General features: G+C 41.3%; 1 protein-coding gene across 2 annotated transcripts in view; it reads left to right on the forward strand.

Annotated features, from left to right (window-relative positions):
- Positions 1–2,361: 2,361 nt before the first annotated feature.
- igsf21a (immunoglobin superfamily, member 21a) overlaps positions 2,362–17,050 on the forward strand; it is a 172,619-nt gene continuing 157,930 nt past the window's right edge. For both annotated transcript variants that reach the window (XM_071494980.1, XM_071494981.1), the window contains exon 1: positions 2,362–2,797. In XM_071494980.1, the coding sequence (XP_071351081.1) occupies positions 2,659–2,797 (139 nt within the window). In that variant the 5' untranslated portion in view covers positions 2,362–2,658. The remainder of the gene's footprint in view (positions 2,798–17,050) is intronic.

Here is a 17,050-nt window from a genome sequence, read left to right on the forward strand (position 1 = left end):
ATAAGAGCAAGCACACGGACATGAAGTCACGTGGTATAACTTATTCCTCTGTCTATGTTTAAACTTATCAATTCCATGCATTCAAGCTAAACGTATTGTTTTTGCTCATCTCTGCTTTCTCTGGCTGCATGTTTCAGTGGGTTTACTGAACTTCATTTGACCTAATTATATTTAAAAAAAAAAAATAATAAAACATGCAATTGGATGCTGCCAAGCAAATTAATGTGCATGCTTGTACACAGTTAGAAAAGAGCTGCGTCCACCGAGTAGCCATGAGTGAGTGACTGACCAAAGCATATCTCTGATCGCCCAGTGGCATTCACCAACACAGCATATACTCACAAAATAGTTAATGGTTAAGAGAGAGTGTTAGTGGCATCACAACAAAGTAATTCAAAAGAACAAGCACTTAATGATAACTGGAAAGACAAGAAGAATGAAAGGAGACAGAGTAATCCTCTTAGATGGAGTCAGTTCTATCTGTGTGTCAGGTTTCCTCTTCCCTGCAATTCCTCAGATCCCTAAATAAAAAGCCCAAAAAACCAGTTTAAGGCTTCGTGATCTGTGTCTATGGTAGAAGGAGAAAGGTAAGCACATGAAAACAGTATGTAGACTCACAAGGCTGAAAACCCCTCTTTGTTAGTGGGAAGGACGCCATACGGACAGCAACACGTTCAGCTCCGTTACCCCAATAAATTGTTGTTGACACTGCCCTCTAGAGATGTGTGATAGTGCATTAGTACTGCAGACCTTAACCATGGAAGCATCCTCTCTGTGTGCAGCGTGGGGGAGAGGGAGGTGTGGGAGCATCTCTTTCATTGCATTTACTTGTTCATAAAAGTTTGAATTGATATGTTTGTGACATCTCCTTTTCACACCGTTGTCTTATGAGGAACAGCTTGTTCAGCTCATGGTTCTGTTCAGTCTTGATGCTCTGCTTGGCAAAGGTTTAGCAGTGTGCCGAGTCCATGGACCACCAAATCACCACCTGCAAGAAAACAGCTTTCCTGGGGTTCCTGTATTAGGTAAAAGTACTGGGTCACTGCTGCTCAGATCAATACAAGTTTACGGCCTTTATCTATTGAGTCGGCTCTGCTGAAAATGGGAAACCAATGGCTTCATTCAAGTGAATTCATATTTTTTGGACAATAGATTTGGCATGCTGTCCTTCTAAAAAACTTATTTTTTTTGCTTTAAAAGAGAACCCCTGAGGACCATCTCACAAAAGACTTGTAGTGCTGCCAACGTCATTTCAGAGCAAAAGAGAGTAGCAAACCAGGGCTAACCTTGCTAAGGTGATGATAATTAGAATGACATCGCCCCAGGCACCTGTCAAAGTTGGGGGGAATACTTGTGGCCCCATCACTCTCAAACACTTTTTGTGATTTTGGTGCCAACCAGAAAATACAAAATGCCAACTTCCTGTTATTTAATTCTTTATCTATTAATCTGATGTTAGTGATTTAAGAGACATTCAGCTTTGGGGCAGAAGGGATATGCTGATTACAGTTTTTACAGATTGTCATTATTACCTCTTAAGAATACATGTGAGACATAATTTAAATGCAAGTGACATTTACAAACAAGCTTTTTAGGTGAGTGAGTGACATCACAGGATCATACAAAATAAAGCTGCTGCCACTCAAAATCTATACCATAAGAACACACAGGTGTCATTCTCGCCAATAGATATGAGCACTTGGTCTCTGGTGTAACCCTCTCTGACACTTGAATGCACACTTGGCCTGCCAGCATGATGCATTTTCCTTAATGAGACAAATGATCACAGCCAATTTGAACCATAAGAGCGACTTTAACCTGCCTGATTAGGCCCATTACAGGCTAATCATAAAGTGAAATAAGGGTTTATGGTCTTAATGTTGTTCCAACAATATAAACTTGTTTATGATGTTTGGATTTTTTGTACTAATAGTGCCTATAACAATACATTATCCAGCAATGACACAATGAGTCTTGATTTAATGTAAGATATTGGACAGGCTGCACATCCAGTCAGTTCAGATGATGCAATAATTGATGAACTGATTGATAATAAACTGGTTTTCAAGCTGCTTTATTTATATACGATATAGCCTATAGCACAGGGAGCATAAGGATCTTTTTTTTTTAAAAAAACAAAAAAAAACAACGTGTTTTACAAGAAAGAAAAAAAATCCAACAGAAATAAATCGGCTTAATGGACAGAATTAGAGGGGTCGGAATCCAGGGTAGGATTAAGGAAAACTGTGTGAAATAAAAGAGCGACTGCTCAGGAATGACTGTGCGTCTGTCTGGAGGGGGGGGGGGGGGGGAGAGAGAGAGAGAGAGAGAGAGAGAGAGAGAGAGAGAGAGAGAGAGAGAGTGTGCGGTGACTGAGGAACACATTTTCATCCAAACCTCTCCGTTTTTTCCAGAGCCTGCCTCTGCTCCGCGGCTCAGCGCAGCTCCCGGTGGTTTCCGCTGGAAGACGGACAGCAGCAGAGTAACCCTCGGCTCGTGTTGTGCTCTCGCAGCCGGGCAGTCGATTCTCTGGTCTGATGCTCGATCTCTCGCCGCTCTGAATGCTGTTTTCTCCGTCAACTTCTCCGATTTCTCCACTTAAGACTTGAGCTGCATCATGAATAGTTTGGGGGCACCTTTCCATCGCATACCTCTGGAATGGTGGGGATTACACAGCCGAAACCCGGGGAGCATGTAAACGCAGATGGAGTTTGGGATTTACTGCAAAATAAGGGAAAGATGACCGTCTTCTCATTGTGCTTGCTCTTGTGCGCAGATCTCCTGGATTTAGCCGTCGGTAAGTCTGACCCTGTCATATTTTCACGCAGCGGGGACACACTCTCGCAGCCCCCTCCGGTCCGTGCGTGGGGTCTAACAATAGCCCAACTGTCAATGAGTTGAGTGATTCATGTGTGACAGTGAAAATACTGAGTAGCCATTAACAGGACAGCCGGGTGGAGGCGATCGGTGCCGTGTCCGCCTCATGCCAACTTTCCCCTCCATACCCACCAAGTCGTGGGAGAGAGAGAGAGAGAGAGAGAGAGAGAGGGAGAGATCCATGACCAGATGCTGGGATTCAGTTCAGGCTGCACCGTGCGTGGTGTCAGCGTGCTCCAAGGAAATGCAAGAAGAGGGGGTAGCAGGAGGCCTGGTTGTGTGTGAAGTCTTAATTCATCTGCATTGACTATCACGACCAGCGTGCATGACAGCACCTGCTCTTCGGAGCGGCCGAGGCGCGCTCCCCGGCGGTCTGCGCACCGCGGCTCCTGCACGTCAGACCGCGCCTGAGCTCAACAGATATTAAAGTTGTTGCCCTGAAAATCACCACAGTCTTTGTGTGTGTGTGTGTGTGTGTGTGTGTGTGTGTGTGTGTGTGTGTGTGTGCAGATGCTCAGCACAGCGGTGGCATCAGTGTCGCCCCCCCCCCCACATCCTCCGCCGTCGTGTTGAGATGTTACAGCTGTGAAAACGCAACATTGATCTTTTTTTTTTTTTTCCCAGTAAAAGCGATTTCTGCGTTTGAACCAACGCATGTGTTTTCTAGAGGATGATGAAGCTGTGTTCTGTGGTTGTCTTTCTCTTTTTGTGGGAGGCAGTGCTGATGGGACTGGAGAGGGGGGGGGGGGGGGGGGGGGGTTGCTGCAATTTAGGGGGAAAAGCCACAATTATTCAAATATTAGTCACAGATAAAGACCTGGTGGCAGTGATGTAAGCACATTCCCTCACTGTTCCTCCTCAGATATTGGTCCCTGTGGCATTCTGCAGGCGCATTTTGTTCTGTACACGGTGTCATACATCATACAGAGGTTTGCGTTACAACACTGCACAGCAAGCACTTGATTCCATTTTCTGAGATATGTTTAAAAAAAAAGTGTGCTCCTAATTCAGCTGGAGTTAGGGTCCATATACTTACTGCACATGGCAACACTTTGGTGTTTGAAGGACTAAAGATGAGAGTTCACTCCTGGCCCCAACATCAGAGTAACACACATTACAAACTAACCTGTAAACCCTTCCCTGCCAGCTGAGGATTTTTTTTGTTTTGAAGTGTGTTTGACCTTCACTGACCCATATGGGAAATCATTATGTCAGCTGGGCTTAACATAAAGTGAAGTTACAAGAACGCCTCTGGGAGGCTGAACTACACAGCGGCCTTGCACGATGTAAAGTGCTTTGGAGCGCCTCCGTAATGCAGTGAGCGTATTTGAACTGTTCACAACAGCTGAGATTCCTCTGGTTCTATGAGGTATTGCAGCTGACTGACTGAGAGATCTGTGCAGTGGTTAACATCGATCACCATGTAAACAAATAGTGAAAGGTAGAATTGAACAAATCAGTTGGCAGGGCAGTTGTTGTTGGCTTTTGTTGTCACTAAACCAAAATAGATTTATTCTGTGTATAGACCTTAGAGTGTCACCTTTAGTGTCTGTCTGCCCCCCCCCCCCCCCCACCTCCAGAGCAGTTTCCTTTATATAAACTGATGTCTGCTGTCTTCTGGATATCACACTCCATTCATGCCAGTAGACAATTTCCCTGTGTATGTGTGTGTCTTTTAACACGAGCAAGGTCTGTCTATTTCAATGTGTCCACCGGTGTCTTAAGATTGATTTTCCCAAAGAGAGGGCCTGTGGTCAGTGACTCCATTCTCATCTCTATTTTAAATGTCATGCATTTTTATTTTTCCCAACAGTCTCCTTCTTGTCAGCATTTTTTAAATTCAGTATCTCATTTTAGAATGAAACTTTCTGTCCTCTCGGTTAACTCGCAGCCCTTGATCCGTCACTGTCTGCCAGCTGTGCTCCTCTTTTAAAAAACTTCCTTTAGAGACACAGCCCTCTGTTTAATGCATCTGAGCTTACAAGCTAGCCTCGGCTATTGAAATACAGTGATTAAGCCAGGATTTGTATTTGAAGATATCAATAAGAGGCTACCTATTCAGCAGCAGTTAGCTTAGTGTTTCTCTATGGGTTGTTAAATGCACCCTCTTTTTATATAGATTCACTGTTTGTGTGCATACACAGTGGAGTGTATGACTTAATGTGTTTCCCAGACTTGCAATGGGAAAAAAAGAAAAAAGGAAAGGTGTATTGTACAAACACATGTTGGTTTTCTGTGTAACACATGTGTGAACTGAGGAATAGTAACAGTTTCCTCCCTAAGCCACTGGCTCAGCTCTGTGTCCATGTTCACAGCATGTAGCTGTGTCTTTAACCTCCACTGCACTTGATGCATCTGATTGACTTTTGCAGCATCAGTGCAGACACACCATTATGAGGATTGATCTCACTGGAGTGCTTACCCTGTAGGTCAGACATTCATATCGAAGTCAAATCTGACCCAACAGAGCTGAAGAGCGTTGGATCCTGAAGTGACATGAAGGCAACAACATCCACCAATCAGCACCTGTAAAGCTCCCCATCTCACAACTTTATGTTTAATTCTTACAAAATCCACATCTTACCATCTCTAGGCTCGGAGCAGTGACCGCCTGAAGTCTGGCAGCTTCACAGTGACAACAAGACTTAAGGAAATTAGGCTGCTGGTTTTAGCCAAGAAATGGTCTTTTGCATAAAACCACAACTCAACATTTTATGACTTTGGATTTTGTACAAATTGCACAAACAAAAGACAGGATGTTATTAATGGACCTTTACAGGTGCTAGCTTTTGTTGTCTTCAGACAGAGCCTGTTGAGCTGTATCCAGTCTTTGTGAGAAGCTAAGTTTAGCAGTCCATACTGTATGACCCAGACAAGGTGCCCCAGCAGCCCAGTGGTTAAGGCTCCATACCACATAACCATAATGTCCACAGTAATATCTGTATATTTATTTAATCACCACACCAACTAGATTAAAGCAAGCGTGGAAGTACTTTGAGTTTGCTGTAGTAGTAGTAGTAGTAGTAGTAGTAGTAGTAGTACTTGTTGTTGGTTGTCAGTTGGTAAGAACATAAACAGAACAGTCGAAGCAGATGGCCGCCCACCCGGAGCCCGGTTCTGCCTCTTAAAGGAAGTTTTTCCTTCCCACTGTCGCCAAGTGCTTGCTCTCGGTGGGAAATGATGGGTCTCTTTCTTTCCTATACTTTATAGAGAAGGTCTCCTCCTCCAATTGGAAAGTGCCTGGAGATAACTTCTGATGTGATTTGGCGCAATATAAATAAAACTTGATTTGATTTGAACATTGCACATTTACAATTTAGCAAACGAGCATCAGCTGACAACTGCAGTGACCTGATGTCCTGACACTGAACCAAAAGCTGTGTGAAACAGATGATCCGTTGGTCCGGCTCCATCCCAACTAAATGACCACAACTGCTCACAACTGCTGTTCAAGTTCAGCTCGTAGTTCACTCATGATTTATGACTTCTTCTTATGGAGAAATGAATAAACCCAGCACCCTAGAATTTAATTGGGCAAGCAGTGTTATCCTTTCAGGTTTCAGTTAGAAGATGTGGGCTTTCTGTCTTTCTGATTGCATGTTTAGTGCTGTGTAAGGCAGCTTGATGGATTTTTTTTTTTCTTTTTTTTGGCCTTACAGGATTCACCTCCACCTCCCTTTCTTATAATACCTGGTGCACGGCAGTATTACCATCTGTATCACAGTGCCATTTAGGGAAGAACGGACTTGCTCCACAGAGCTTCACAGAGATTCCTTTGCGAGATTAAGAACTATAGATAGGAGTGTTCAGAAGTTGAATTGAAATTATATTAAATTGCAGCTTTTTGAAGCAATTTTTTTTCTCTGGCAAGAGAGTTGGCTTGCTTTTTTCGCTGCTTTAGCCTCGACCATTTTATGAGATCAGTCTTACCTAATAGAAATTGAAGTATCTTTAATTCTGTATCACATTTCCCTTTCATTTTTTACAGCAAGCTGTGGATGAAGTGTCTTAGCATTAGATATGTCCTACTGCATAATTATTACTGCAGATGTTTTTCTTGAACACTACATGAATAATATTCCTTCTTGTTTACTCTTACAAGTGATAATTTACTGTCCAGTGCAATCAATTATGCATTTATTCCTCAGATGCTCATATTTATTTCTCTTGTTTAAATGTTCTCACAATTAGTGTTGTAGTGTAAAAAAAAAAAAAAGTTTAGGTTCAGTCCTTGCATGTCCTAGGGTAAATAAATGCAGATGCAAAGTGGGAGCTTCATGTTTGGGTCTGAACAGCTACATGTGGGTTCAAAGAGCAAAGCAGTAAAGTACAAGGCGCTCTGATTTTATTTAGATCAGGAAACGTGACCGGCAGGCTCTGGTGATGCGCCACCATTAGAATCTGGTAGGAATGTTACAGGGATAAGGAGTAAAATAATCAACGCTCATGGACTCATGTTCGCTGTGTCAAAGGTCAAATGGATACTGAGCATGATGGGAACAGACTTATACAGCAGCGTCCTTCATGCTGCTGTGGCTGTGAAGAGTTGTTGCTGTTAAAACTGCAGAAAGGGAGGAAATATAGAATCATAAGCTACAGGTGGTTGGCTGTAAAATTATAGCGTGGCACTCAACTAAGCATGACATGGCATGCCTGCCAGAGACTTACTGTAGGCTTTATGTTCAAATCTGCCACAGGTTAAAAAAAAAGTATTTCATGTTATGCATTCCCTGAGCGCAAGTTTATTTTAAACCCCTCTGTTCCACCTGCTGAATAAAGCATCTAAGAAAATGTCTTGCCACCCACCATGGTGTTGTAGGTCGCCTTGTAGATTGTGGATCATAGCGGTATTGACAGATTTCAGAGGCGCTGGATCTGATGTTAGATCTGATGGTTTCCGGTACACTGCGACTGTCTGCTACTGATGGCTGGTCTTCACTCACAGGAAGTGAGGAAGAGATACTGGCTGGAAAATGGGTTGTGGTTGTGCCACTATCTAACAATCACCAGGCTTTGCATCAGCACTGCAGCTTTCAGCTGTTACATAAAATGATTATGTGCAGATTAGGAGCTGTCTTCATTGTTTCGTCTTGCTGTTGTTTGTTTGGTCAGTCATTGTGCTTGTTGAAATAAATTTATATGTGCTTTTTTTTTTCTCTGCAGGACCGCCTTGCAGTATGTGCTCCTGTCAGCAGGAGAATACATAGAGTGGAATAACTATGAAAGTGCGATCCAGCTGCTAGATTTATTTACTGATTTATTGCTCAGGCAATTTTTGATTCACTCAGAACAGCCTAGGTTCAGTACACGATGCAGTACTGTTGAGATAGATTCACCATTTAAAATCACAATATCCTCTGCAGCTGATAGGGTCCTATTTGTCTTAAAACTCTATTATGTATTCAGCTGATACCTCTGATGCGACAATGAGACCACTATTCCACACAATGAGGTGTTTGCAACAGCGTGCAGCTCAATCGGACCCACTGACACGCAACACAACACTGCTTTGCATCTCTGGTTGACCTCTTACGCTCACTGAGAGGAGCAGCGCTATGAATCCAGAACCCAAGACTTCTCCGCACTGTAGATACCATGCGTACGACTGCCAATTGTCTCCTTCAGTGATCACCTTCAATTAAAATATAACTTTTGTTGTGCTCACCTTTTAGTCTGGATCTTTTGTAACTTGAAATCCCATTTAATATGATGAAAGAGCCATATTAAAACTTGAAACAGGTTGGTGACCCAGAAATTGCACCTTTTTGTGAAGAGCTCCAGCCAGCTTTGTACATGTGCCGTACACCACTGTGCTAAAAATGAAAGAGCTTTTACTGAGAAATCGAAATGACCTGAGAGAGTCTTTGTGGCGTAATGTGGTCCCAGCAGAACGCCAGTGAACATTTGAAGTTTATTATCTGATTATTAAGTAGAGAAGCTTTAAGTACTTTAAGTCAAGCGCACCTTTTAGCGTCCATAAAGTGACATATTTCTGAGTGAAATGGAGTATGTGGAAGGGATATAATTACAAGAGGGATTTAGGTAAATCTAGATTTGATTGGATTGCTCAGAGGTGGGTGTGGCTTAGCAAATACAAAGCAACTGTTGGACTCCAGCCTCAACATCCCTAACCCTAGATCAGGAGGAGGACAGTGAGGCAGAGATTAATATATGGGATCACAACTACGCTCTTTTGGAAATGTAACAAAAAGTCGCAGTGTACCGGAAACACACTCTTCTGACCCACCCGTACTTATATCTACTACCACCCACAAGCTAATGGTCAAGATCATGTGGGCGCAGTTTCCCCTAAATCATTGGATAAATGAAATACTTTTGGATACATTCATAGCTACTGTACGTCTCCCACAATGCAACAGAATCTGTAACCATCACGTCAAATCTCTCCTCGCCTAAGCCTCTTGGTAAGAGGGAGAATCAGGAAGTGAACTTTCCTCTCTATAAATATATCCTCCCATATGGTTGACAAGCACTTGTGTTCTCAAGCAGCGATGCTCCAAACGATGAAATGATAAAGCCTGTGATTAGGAGAGACAACTAAAGGCTTGGGACACGGCAGTTCAAACAGCACAGTAACTTTCCTTTCTACCCCTGAAGTCCTTCACACGCAGATGTGGGCTGGCTTGCTGATGTCTTTGGCTTGCGTGGGAGTTTGAAGCAACTCTGATTCCCTCAGCAGCCGGTGGTTTGCAGAGATAGAGAAAAGAGTGGAGGAGCTTTGCTTGGAAAGGTCTCCCAAGACAGAAAGTATAGCATTCCTGCCTGTGATCTACAGTCAGCAGTACATTGTTGTCAAATAGTGTCATATGCTTCCTTACCAGAGCTGTTATCTGTGAACTTAGTTTTATATCGTTTTAATTTCGGAACCTTATTCTTGTGAAATTAGCAGCCGGCATAGGCAGGGATTTCTTGACAGGCTTTATCAGCAGTTTTACTGTATTCTCCCCTCACAGTTTCATACATGCTAATGTGGATTATGCGATTTTGCTTATCGTGTTCAGACATGGCTGCTGAGTAATAACAATTGCTCTGCCACTGTGTCCTAACATTAGCCTCCTTACTAAAGACTTTGAGAAGTGCCTCGTACTCTATACATGACACTTATCGCTGCATTCAGGGTTCATCACAGGAGGCTTAAGCTTCCAGGAGTAACTCTGCTGTGCGACAGATGATTTTTCTTTTCCATGTAGCCACAGTCTCTTTGCAGTTTGCTTTCCTTTTGCAAGCGATGAGCATTTTTGTAGGGATGGAATTATTCAGTGTCATTTTGACCTCAGTTTGAAAAGATAAGACACTGACTGTCCTTTTGCTTTTCTGTGTTAGCACACGCTAGGTACAGTGTATCAAGGTTATAAAGAATCATGAATGAGTCAGCATAATTTCATTAATAGTGAAACATACCAAACCTGAGAGAAGATTAAATATAATGTACTTTCACTGTCTAGTGGGAAGGGGTACAACAGTACTCTGAGACCAGGAAAACTCACTCTTTAGTGAGTATTAATGCACCTCTTCACTATGTGCAGAGATTTTGTTGTTATAACTGACCAACCCCAGTATTTACATGTAATAATACTATATGTACAACAGTGAAAGTATAGATCCTCCTGGTCAAATATGACTCCAATACAAGCGAAAGTTGTAGTTAAAGTACTGGAGTACCTGCTTTTAAAAATACGTAAGTATTCAACACATTGACGTATTGTTCCACAGAGAATTTACAGAACCAAATGACTCTGAAACAACCTAGTGAATGAAAACCCAGAGAATGAAAAGCGTGTATAATATGATACTGTATAGCAATGGAAATGGCCATAATGGCCACACAACTGAATCAACAGAAGGAGCCATTATCGTTTTCATATTGCATTTTTTTTTTTTAGGCAGTGATGAAGACACAGAAAATATTTAAAAACAAAGGAATCTTTCTAGATTTCTAAAAGTTCAAATATGGGCTTAAGATAAGGCCGTGGTGAAGAATCTTCTGCCTGTAGTGTAGTGGAGTAAAATTCTGGAGTAAAAGTTTCCCATAAAAAAAATACTACTCAACTAAAGTACAGACACTGGGAAAATATACTTAAGTGCAGCACTAAAATATACCTCATTATTATCCAACCCTGATGTTGACCCATTCTTATTCATATAAACAACAATGCTTTAATCTGAAAGGCCAGAAATCCCATTCTTTAACTCCTAATTTAAAGTTCCCTTTTACACTTCCATCCACTCTCAGTATGTAGCAACTGGAAATTTCCTGAATTGCTGCCTTTTCAGTTGGATTCTTCCATTTCTTATGTCTAGAGCTGTTCAAAGCCATCTTCTAGGCAGTGAATGCAGCATCGCAGAGGTTTCATGAAACGTCCAGATTAGGCGTGAAAAAAGAGAAGAGATGGGAAAGGATGGGGAAAAAAAATAAAGCTCTAATCTGCACATTGACGTCACTCTGGATGGGCTGTAGCTGTGCAGATGGGAGTAAGGCAGGATTGTGTGGGCTATGCATCTTATGACAACAGATTATTTCCTTTTATGCACACTGGATTCCACAGAGCCACAGAGAGGCTGTCTTCCCCTCGTGACAGCATCCCTACATTTTCTATTACCTAAATAAAAATAAAAAAATAAAAAATAATTAAAAAATCATAAGAACATCAATCTCTAGGTCTTAATCAAGTTTCACAGGCAGAGTCGGTTTGCGACAGGACAAGTCTCTGTGTTCATCCTTTAACGTCTGTCATTCATGATAACATTTATCAACAAACCTTTGATCCGCCGCAGAACTTGTCATGCAAGTTCAGAGAATTAATCTGCTGAACACGTGACGTGAATTACACAGTGATGGAAACTACTGTTGCACATGGATCATAGCCTTCTGCAGATATGATTGTTTCATTGCACTGTTTTTCAAGATGAAGCCTAACGTTGCGAGCTTGCTTTATCCTCTAGGGAGATTACACTTTTGCTGCTTGCTCTTTAATTCTGAATTTTTCTATGAAGCAAAGATGATCTAATTTATTCCCCCCCAATATAACTGTCAGTGTTAATTTAACTCTGAAAGTGATTGTGGCCTAAGCCTTTTTTTTTCAATATGTTTCAGGTTGCACCTGAAATGACACATTACTGTTGTTGGTGCTGTTATGCTTCGAGGAATTGACCTGTAGTAGAAAAGTACTCTATGCAATGTGGGGTCACAGTGTAATTCTCCACTCTTTTGACTGCAAGCTCTTGAGGCATGCAAGCATGCATTTCTAAAGCTGTTTACATCAACGAACACGTAGTTAACCTTTACATACGGTACTTCTCTTTGAAGAGGTTAGCACTCATCATACAAGATTATCTGCCATTCTTTTCATTTCTTGTGGCCATTAGACAGTATTTGAGGATTTAATTCTCTGTTATATGTTTCTTAAAGATTAATTTCTTTCATCTTAGGAAAGCTTTTTTAAGAATAATGTGGAGCAACTCTTTGTAAACAATTCTGGTCATGCTTTAGTGCGATGCAGGTAAGAGAACAAGCTTAGCCATAACTATCAGCCAATACAAGTCTTACAGTTTATTGCTCTGTCAAAAGTTTTTACACAAAAATGTTACTGTGCATGTAGCACTGCAGTGCAAAGATAGAGAAAATATCTGCTGCATCGCTTTTAAGTTTTACCTTGTGCAGAGGTCTGCACAGGCATTAGCATTGTAGCTCATCATGTTGTTGTGGAGAAGAAAGGCAAGACAATGCAGAAGCATATGAGCAGATGACAACTTTTCTTAAACATATCATGTTGCAAAATGAGCTTGACTGGTGATCTGGCGACTGTCGCAGTCACTTAATGTCATGTGTGATATGTCATCAGAGCCTGAGAGGAAGTGCAGCTGGAGAGGATTGCCTCAGCATCTTAGCAGTTCTGTCCCCCTTCATTTATAACATTTAGAAAGAGTATTGTTTTTGTTTTTTTTTAATTCTTGAGTAATCAGCCTCTGACAAATGTCCACTTCTATGAAAGATACCCACGGATGTCATATAATTTCTAATTCATAGGATTTGACTCATTGTGGTTCATCTAGTACATGCTATTGCTTCGAGTTTATTTGTACACCCCGGTGATACAAACAACTTCTCGCTTTTTTCCATTCCCGATGGATCATATGGCTGGAGGGTATGTCACTGTCAGTTGCAGCCATTTACAGACATTAGATGTCACCCCCATGTTCTTCAGGAAAAAATCAAGTGATTCAAAGTGTTATGTGAACAGAGGCTGTTGTCTGAACAGAGTCACAGTATCAAAATAAATAAATAAATAAAATAAAATAAATATATACACACACACGCAATATTTATACTCACTTGTATCAGTCTGTCATGCTACATCTGTGCATCTGTTAAAATGACTCATTATTAGCTTTAATGCTGCTGTTGATACCAATATATTTACAACCCCTCAGCATAGGCTGTGTGTTGCTAATAGTGTTAAACATACTGTCTGTGACGTTGTTACCCTCTCATCTGCCACACAGACTAACTCACTATTGAGTGGCTCTTATTTTGGTAGCATTTACAAGCTCTGTTATTTCATCAGTTTATGAAAATATTTGGTATAGCATGGTGTCAGGTCTTCTCTTTGTAGCCAAGAAAAAGTAGGATTTTGATTTTAGAAAATATCACTCTAGGGACATCTTTCATGAATAGTTGAGATATCCTGGTGATTTTTTGTTTTTTTCTGTTTTTTTTTTTGGTTTGTTTGTTTTTTCCTGTGAAGAAAATTGCTGTGCATCATGTAATCTTGTATCCCTAGACAATGGGTGGCCAAGCCCAACAGGCTGAGAAACTCATTTATCCCATGTATTATTAGAGCTCTCACTAGGTTGCAATTCTCTGTATCCAGACTGTAATGAAAGTGATGAATATGAAGTGGGAATAGGGAAAAGGAACGCTTGCGCCAAATCTCTGGCTCTGACGTGGCAGAGTCAAGTCAGCCCTCGGCCATGGATCAAGTTAGTGCTGAAACACCCCCACTGGATTGTACTTAATCAGACTCAGAGAGCAGCATGGGGAAGTGTTGGTAATAGGGAATGGGAGTAGGAGGAAAACAGCCTGGAGATCTGCGCACTTTAACTGTGTAATAAGTCGATTGGCAGACTGGGAATCTCTCTTTCTGAGCTTTGGTCAGGAATTTAAACTAAACTCTTGACTGAGTCAAGGTTGTTGATGACAGAACATGATAGTCTTCCTGATGCTTATTCGTTACTGGGGCTTGTGTGTTCTTGTTGTGCAGTGCGTTCTTCTACATCCTGTGGTCATATGAGGATGGAGGGGAGGTCCCAAACTGACAGGATCCAGACTGGTACAGATCAAGCTATGTTGAAAAGATGTCGGCCCTTAAAGCCCAATCTGTTTCGTGCACGAGTGAACTGCACAGCAAAAAACTAATGGAAAAAAAGCATCATTTTCTCTTTATTGGCACGTGCTTACAGTGCATGACAGTGAGCATGATAAACAGTTGGTTAAAATCAATTGATTTCCATCTACTTATTCTTTTTTAACCTCAGTAATGGAATTTTTATTTCATGCTGGGGAAGAAAAAAGGTTGTCCAAATTTTCCTGCCTCCGACTGTCACTTCAGTTTCCATGGTGATTGCACAAAACGCCACAGGAAACTATATTGTGTATGGGCATATTAAAGCTATAACTAAATATTGTATTCAAATAGGTATTGGCAGCTAATTCATTAGCTATATTGCTTCTCCTTTGAGGGTCACGGGGGGGGGGGGGCAGGAGCCAATCCCAGCTGACATTGGGCGAGATGCGAGGTACACTCTGGACAGGTTGCCAGTCTATTGCAGGGCTGACATATATAGACAAACTAACATTCACAATCACATCCACACCTACAGGCAATTTAGGATCAATTGGCAGATCCTCGATAATAAGGAATCTCTATTGGAATCAAGGAAATCAAAGAAAATTACAACATCATCAACAAAATCAGTCTAGTTCTTGTATTTACATCGCCATCTTGTCAAGCCTGCGTAATGTTTTCTTTAACTCACGTATTAACTGTTGGTTACACACCTGTTTGGCAAAAATAACGGCAAAGTTGAACTAAATAGCTTTCCTGTCATTTCAGCAGTTTGATTTACACACCCACTCAGCTGCTCCGTTTCCTCCTGTGGCGGCCTCCTCCAGCGGGAGCTGAATGTAAGAGAAAGCTCACATTAGTCCTCGCCACAGCTGACTGAACATTAGGCTACATTCTGCAGGATAGTGAGACCTCCATCATGTTATACTCAGGTAATACTCAGGGATAGGAAACGGCAGTTATGGGATGCAGTCAGATTGCAGATTCAATAGAGGGTATTATCAGTTTTGTTTGCCATTTTATCTAATCCTCCTTTTTTTTTTTTTTTTAATGCAAGCCCAATGAATATGTATCCCCGGACTAAATTTTGCACAGTAGCTGGACCAAACATGAGAAAATTTCAGTGCACTTTGACTTCATTGAAATTCAGTGAAATGTCCTTGGGATCAGATGTTGGACATCTGATGCCACAATAACAAAGCACATGTTATGTAATTGACAGCAACCATGTGTTGCTTTTTTTTAAAAATGATTTAATCATTTAAAAACATAGACGGTGGTGCTGTATATGTTGGACAGCTGAGCACGAACCGTCGAGCGTTTATCTCTGTCATTTGGTTTGAGGGAAGGAACAAAGGTCAGTAGGGTTATGCTTTAGATTCCTCCAGTAACATCATCACAGAGAGACTGTAAAAATAAATGTCAAAGCAGTTTATATGTAAATCATCTCCATCTGGCATGATATATTCTATGGGATTGGGAGATGACTTTTTTTTTTTTTCTAGAATTAGAATTTAGAATTAAAGGCTATTGCGAAGCAGACATCTGTCACCCTCCAGAGACAGGGTCTGGTGATGTATGTCTCATCCCTTCTATCCCTCCTTTCCATCCCATTCAGCCACTCTCCTGGTGGGACCACGCTGGCTGCTATCAGTGCTCAGGATAATCTCAGAATGAAGAGTAAAATGAATCGTGCCAGTTGTAGGACTGGTGGACTATTCATAATTCCTACTCTTTACCACCACCATCTGAGGGTACACACTGGTTAATATTAATCCCATTTTTTAAGCTCCACCCATGAGGAAAGGCATCAGCTGACGAAAGGATTAAACCACACGGAGCCAGAGAGAGATCTTGCTGAAACAACACATTTATTCTTTTGTTTACGATCGTGAGCTCGTGAGACAGAAAGTTAGAATAACTGGAGATGACAACGATACGCCCACTGGAGATTTAAACAACACCTGCTCAGGTTAAATCCACATTCTGCCTCTGTTTAAATCTTAGTCTTAAAGATAAACTGAGGCTTTATGACAAAAGCTCCTGTAAACACAGTCGTGGAAGAATCACTAATTGTAGTAATGTCACAAACACGTGGGCAGATCTCACTCAATCTTGCAGAGTTAAAGGTGGTGAAGGAGGAAAAGAGGAAACTTGCTGCTGTACCTGCTGTTAGACAGCACACACATGCTGTAAGAATAGAGCTGAGGGAAGAGGGGACACTGGCTCTCTTTTTAAATATTTGATTAATGATTTTGGATAGAATTGACCGTAATATTTATCCCTTCTTCAAACTCCAGCATTAAAAAGTAACCAGGAATTCCATTTATAATATAATAATAGAAATGTATTTCAGTCATTAATAATATTGTTGTCATCAGAGCTTTTTACTGTTGTCTAATGTCCATGATAAGGACCCTGGACTTCCTCTCTCCCCTCCACAGATGCACTTAGTTCCATTATTGTGTGCTCTTTGTTTTAATTATGCAACACAACAATCCCTTTATATGGTATAGTAGCTACTAGATGGATATGTAGATGGATCAATACAGATACATAAAGCACCTTCTCTCTCTGGTTGACATCAGTATTTCCGTGCTGATTGTTTCACATACACAGTGCAAACCTACGTACCACGCCCATTAGAAGTCTGTTCAGTGGACGCTGCATCTTTACTGGCTGAATCAGTATTCTCTCTTCAGTCCTGTCTTGCAGTGTTGCATTTACATCCTGATGAAAGAGGCCAAAGCTAGCACAGCATTTTACAACTAATGAGTAAAAATACTGTGGCCCACAATAAGAAATAG

This window comes from Trachinotus anak, unplaced genomic scaffold (assembly GCF_046630095.1).
Source record: "Trachinotus anak isolate AG129_WGS33_773 ecotype Australia unplaced genomic scaffold, CSIRO_AGI_Tana_v1 ptg000013l, whole genome shotgun sequence".
Lineage (NCBI taxonomy): Eukaryota > Metazoa > Chordata > Actinopteri > Carangiformes > Carangidae > Trachinotus > Trachinotus anak.